At 36.9% G+C, this 6000-nt stretch overlaps 1 protein-coding gene across 2 annotated transcripts in view; it reads right to left on the reverse strand.

Annotated features, from left to right (window-relative positions):
* Window positions 1-2855, reverse strand: part of nectin3b (nectin cell adhesion molecule 3b) — a 531994-nt gene extending 529139 nt beyond the window's left edge. For both annotated transcript variants that reach the window (XM_039744956.1, XM_039744955.1), the window contains exon 1: window positions 2748-2855. In XM_039744956.1, the coding sequence (XP_039600890.1) occupies window positions 2748-2841 (94 nt within the window). In that variant the 5' untranslated portion in view covers window positions 2842-2855. The remainder of the gene's footprint in view (window positions 1-2747) is intronic.
* Between the last annotated feature and the right edge of the window lie 3145 nt (window positions 2856-6000).

A 6000-nucleotide genomic window follows, 5' to 3' on the forward strand; every position in this document is an offset into this window, starting at 1 on the left:
AATGTTTTTTATTTATTTCCCCCCCGCCCCCCCCAAACTCTGCCATTCATTTGTCACAGCAACTCAAATTGAATTTTATTAATTACATAATAAAACATTCAGATAGAATGCACATTTATTGTAACTGGTTTGCACTGTGCTAGTGGAGCAGGCATGAAGCCAATTGGCAACATAGAGGCTCCACTCACTAGAAAATGAAGCAGAAAGCATATGAAGAAATCGCCTCACGCTGGGACAATGAGAATGTCAAACTGCCACAGCTCAAACTATGTAAATGACAGTAAGAATTGCCACACTTAACATATGCTCAAAAACAGGCAATACAAATCTAAATATTGCTTAGGGTTTACCAAAAATATCGCAGTGCTGTGTTAGTTTTAATTAAACCATGGCAAAGAATTCTTAAAAATCATTACAAGGGATTGTTTTCAGTTTGTACTCTTGGAAAAAAAAAAACCAAAAAAAAAAAACAAAGAGTCTCCTACAGAAAATAAATTTCACAGACTAAAACAAGATTTTTCTTTTAACTCAGCATATGGGCTATATTATCAAGTGAAGTTTATTCAGTTTGTGCATTCAAGGAGATGTTTCTTCTGGCTTTCAGAACACAGCAATTTATTTCACTTCTAGCCAGCCCATCAGTCAAATAACCTTTATTTTAGGGAACATATTTCATACTAAAAACGTTAAGACAGTTCTGTTTTATACTGAATAGAATAACTTTGGTAGGACTGGACACTGACGTTTGCACCTTGCGGTTTGCAAGTTTAGTTAACTCAAAGATTAAATGGCTTGCACATTTTTTTTATTATTTACAAACTAGCAATGGTTTCTATATTTAATTAAAAAAATATTCACTGAGAAATAAACCGTAAGTTTTTATTTATTGACTGCTATATTTATTATCATAATACGGAGAAAGAACAAGTGCTTTTACAACATGATCATGCCAAAAAATTCTACTTTTTTAATTATATGTAATTAGTTTAAAACGGAAGGCAGTTTCTTGTCCATTATATCAATGCCATCTGTATCATTCATGTCACCTAGAGTATTAACTCGTTGAAAAACCTTGGTGTGGAGATTTTAATGCTGCTCTCAAATCGCCCAGTTCCTATTCAACCTCAATGTCCCAAATACCTCAAACTGTCAGTTTCTTTCATCAAACGAAATTGCAGGTGACAAAACTGAAGTAGCTCTCCAGTCAATCTCTATCTTGAGTAATTTACGAAAACGCTCCGATTTCTCCAATCTCGTTTATAAGGCTTCACAACTCGCTTTCTTCACGATCCTTCGCTGAGAAGTTTTACACCAACCATGTGAAAGAAGCCAGAATTCACTGAAAGGAAGCTGCTGACAGTTGTGAATGTAAGTGAAACGAACGGAGGCTCGGTGATCACACGGATCACCTAGCTATCATAACCGTAGTGCACTTCAACACTGCCTTAGTTGAAATAGGCTGGAAGCACCGGGATTGATACGCAACAGCAATAACAAAAACAGCCGTGATGAACTTTCCTCTTTTTTTAAAAAAAAAAAAGTTATTCTAGTTTTTTTTTTATTAAAATGTGATCGTTGTCTAATTTCTCCTGTGCTTAAAACGTATTCAACATCAGATCGGGCTTCAGCGTTTGAAGATTTACAGCTTCTTTCTTGACCAAAGGTCGTCTGTGTCAAAAGTGCACACTGTTTTAAGGTACTGCGCCTATAGCTCGTTACGCTAGTTTCCATGGTAGCTCCTACATTCATACGCCTAATGCTCTGCCATTCCTTCACACAAACAGAATTACGTCACTCTGCGAGAAACCGAATCTAAGACTGCCACCCCCAAAGCCATCCTTATCCCACAGCGTAGGGAAACGAGGAGACGCGGTTCTCTTCCCTGAAAAGCAACTGCCTGGAAATCCCGTGCGGCTCAAAGGAGGCCTGGATACTACTTTCAGAAGAAATCTGCGATTGCTCCTGAACTATTACGGGTGTGTAACATTGCTAAACAAAACACATAATAAATCCCAATACAACTGTGCGGGTACCTTGTTCTTCTTGCACGTGAGAGAGTTTACGTGGAGTGCACCACAGAGGGCTATGTGCGCGTGCCTAGGAAAGTGATGTAAATCCATGCATTTTAAGGCGGCGGTCGAATTGCATATACTGTACTTTCGAACGACTGAAAACTTTGTAGTCCATCTGTGTAGGTTTTTAATGAAACACACGTATCACTAAATAAACAAAACCACCAAGAAACAACTACATATGCACTTCACAGTCCATCATCAAATCCGCTACATCCTGAACATCGCACTTACGTATGTCCCACATTCATTACGGCGAGAAAGCACAATGGTAACACATTTTAACAACAGAAGCCTACTCCCTCTAAGCATTCTACTAGGTATGATACTAAATTGTGAATTATGCTGATGTACGAGTCTTTCTAATACGCATACGTGTGTAATGTTACACAGATAATACGTGTAATATTAAAAGTTTAAACTGCTAAGTTCTTAACCACTATACAGCTCCCAAAACCTCTGAAATTACAACTCCACTAACGTATATATTTGGTACGTCTTTGGAAGTACACGTCCCGCCTGACACATGTCAAAGATAATTGAAGAAAACGAACTTGGTTTTCCTAGGCTTCTCCCGGTCTAACGCACGCTGCAACGCGAGGGTCACTTTTTCAAACTTTATCATGTTGTTCTGTAAAGATTAAAAGTACAATTAAGGACAATGTATGAACTTACCAGCCAGGTGGTAAATAAAAAACAACAGTGCAGCTTTCACCCAGTTTAAGGACGAAATATTCCGGCAGCAATGAAATGACAATCTCCCCGCCATGATCCTTAACAAACTCTCTTCTCAACTCTAGAGCCTCAGTCAGCTGCGCTCCATGGGGACTGAGCTGTGCCTGGACTGAACCATTTCTTCCGTAGGGGTATTGTGTTCAAAAACAGTTCATTGTCGATTTATATAAGTTAATAAAAAATCCTAATATAAATACAAATATATTTAATATTATAACAACTTAACATTTTATTAAATTAATAAGTTTGGTTTATTCTGTGAAGTGCCATTTTTTGTTTGCACCAAAGTACCCCCCTCTTTCATTAGGGGTTTGGGGTTGTCGAAATCAAATTATGCTGTCTGGCTGCACGGCTCCCTAAAGATAAAGGGGGTCTTCTAAATAACGGGCGTGAACCAAATGAATGTTTTTGATCTAGTAAAAAGATCAAACGTAAGTCTGAACGGAGTGCTTGGAATTTCAAATGGACATAACATATTTTGAAACTTTGAAAAGCAATATAAAATTTGGCAAAAATTGTGTTACGTTAAAAACATGTATAGTGTAATTATTTACTTTGTGACCGGGGCTGATACGTTTTTATTGCAGGAAAATATGTCTTGGAATACACCTGTTTCTTATAAGAAAAATAGTTAGACGAAGTGATACATCTTAGATTTAACATTGTCTGTTTGACCTTGGTAATTTGCCTACAAACGCTCGGTAGAGGTAGCTGCGCGGCGTTTCATCTAAGCTGAAGTCTGCGGTAACAGCACAAGATGTACATAATACAACACGTAATAATACTATTTGTTTTTGAGGGACAGGTTAAGTAATTAATCGTCGCACCCTGTTGTTCAATTGATACGCTGTTATTGCGTATCAATCTGCGCCTCTTCGATGCCAGTAGAGCGTGCGTTTTCAACTTCACAAATTTTAGCATCAAAATCTTTCAGAGGCCGGATAACACACCCAGGGCTGAGATCATTTACCTCCCACAGGACTGTTGAATGAAGACTAGCGCTTCCCCTCCTGTGAAACTACTCACGTTTCCAGTTTCTAAAGCTCGACAGCTAAGTCATTCACATATCCACAGACTGGGAATGTTAAATAAATCAACCTTTGGTAACTGTACTACTATTTATATTTTAGTTTTAGAGTAGATACCTTTAACAGTTATAACAGGTTCTTCTTTTTAATCTCTGTTTCATTGGATCTGTATCTTGATTCTGTAAATATTGTCTAAAGATACTATTTTGTAATGTTATAGTACAGATGTTTAATGTAACACAGTTATTAGACAGCGTGGGAATTGCACCCTTTCAATTTATTGGTTACTCTGGTAGATGCCTGGGTTTCTAGTATTATTGCAATGACCTTGTCGTTAATGTAACAGGAGATGTGACATTGAACCCACCTTCTTTGTTATTGTGGCTTGATTTGTCTCCATCTTCCATCTTCTTCCCTCAGAATTGAAGTATCAATGCAAACATTTAATTAGATAGATAGATTTATATGTAGGTAGATAGATTTGTGTGTATGTATCTTTTATGAGCCAAGCAGTTATAGTAGTATCCATAAATAGGTGGAAGCCACATGCAGCACTGCATAAATATTAGTTTTACTGACAGATATTAATGCTAGTAATATACCTTGTGTGTGTGTTTTATGAAATAAATGTTTGAATTCTGTGAAATGGTAAGAAAAGTGCAGCAGTTTTAAATAAATCTGAGGTCAATCATTTTTTTAAGTTTGTCCTCTTCAGGTGGCATGTTGGCGCAATGGCCGCTTTGCAGATCCAGGGACCTGGGTTCATATTTTGGCCTGTTCACTATTCACATAGGCATTTTTCATGCCTTCTGTGTTTATGCAGAAGGTACTCTGGGTTTCTTTTTCCAATTCTAAAAGATATGTGTGCCTTAGATTCATCAAGAACTCTGAACTGGCCCTGTGTGAGAGAGCCATGAGATAGACTGGCACCCTACGGAGGTTTGGTTCTTTTTGTTGCAGCAAAAGCTTTCTTAAATGCCTTCAATAGAATAAGATTGTTCAGAAGAATGACAAATGGTGTAATTCATCTGTTTAAAATCATCTAATCTCATATTATTGAGGACTCTCTACTTTAAGCCCATGAACTCTAAAACAACATTTTTTTAACCAAATCTTTGTTCTCGAGATTAAATATAAAGAACACAAAAAACAAATTTTTGCAAAGGTATGGCACAATGTATAGAGATAGTTAATGTTTTGGAATCTTTTGCTGCCAGAATAAGCTCTGCTAATGAAATCTTATGAAATAATACTAATATAAACTTAAAACATTTGAAAAATGTAGCATAATTAAAAAAATATATATGTTTTCTGAATTCAAAATATGTTTTTTGCTTTAGTAAAACATTTCCAACATAGCATATCTATCAATATCCTAGAAGCTTTTTTGTGGGTTGATTGGTATCTCTGGATTTGCTCAAAGTAAGTGAATGAGTATGGTTATTTGTTTGTTATGGTTTGCTTCCTGCTCTGAACGTAACTGCTGCTGGAATAGGCTGTGACTCCTTGTGACCTGAAATGGGCATAAGAATATCAATGGGAATGTAAAATTCAAGAAGCTATGTACTTTATGCATATTTGATGGCCAAGTTAACCCTTGCATATGAACCATAAACATTCACAAGTATGAATGTGCATAAAGTGGATAAAGGCTTATATCAGGCTTCTACATTTGTGAACACATTTAGGAAATGAAGAACTTTTCAATTCCTTACTGGGATGGACTCTGTGTGGAATTTGCAACAACAACAACAACAACATTTATTTATTTATATAGCACATTTTCATACAAAAAAATGTAGCTCAAAGTGATTTACAAAATGAAGAACAGAAAAATAAAAGACTCAGTAAGAAAATAAAATAAGTCAACATTAATTAACATAGAATAAGTAAGGTCCGATGGCCAGGGTGGACAGAAAAAAAAAAAAAACTCCAGACGGCTGGAGAAAAAAATAAAATCTGCAGGGATTCCAGACCATGAGACCGCCCAGTCCCCTTTGGGCAATCTACCTAACATAAATGAAACAGTCCTCTATGTATTTAGGGTTCTCATGGAAGGATTTGATGATGATGGTCCCGTAGACTTCTGGCTTTCAGTCCATCAATGTTGGAGCATCATGATGCTTTGAGTAGGTGGTGGTGGCGCAGGCCGCCACCACAAAGAA

This window comes from Polypterus senegalus, chromosome 2 (genome assembly GCF_016835505.1).
Source record: "Polypterus senegalus isolate Bchr_013 chromosome 2, ASM1683550v1, whole genome shotgun sequence".
NCBI classification, from domain to species: domain Eukaryota; kingdom Metazoa; phylum Chordata; class Cladistia; order Polypteriformes; family Polypteridae; genus Polypterus; species Polypterus senegalus.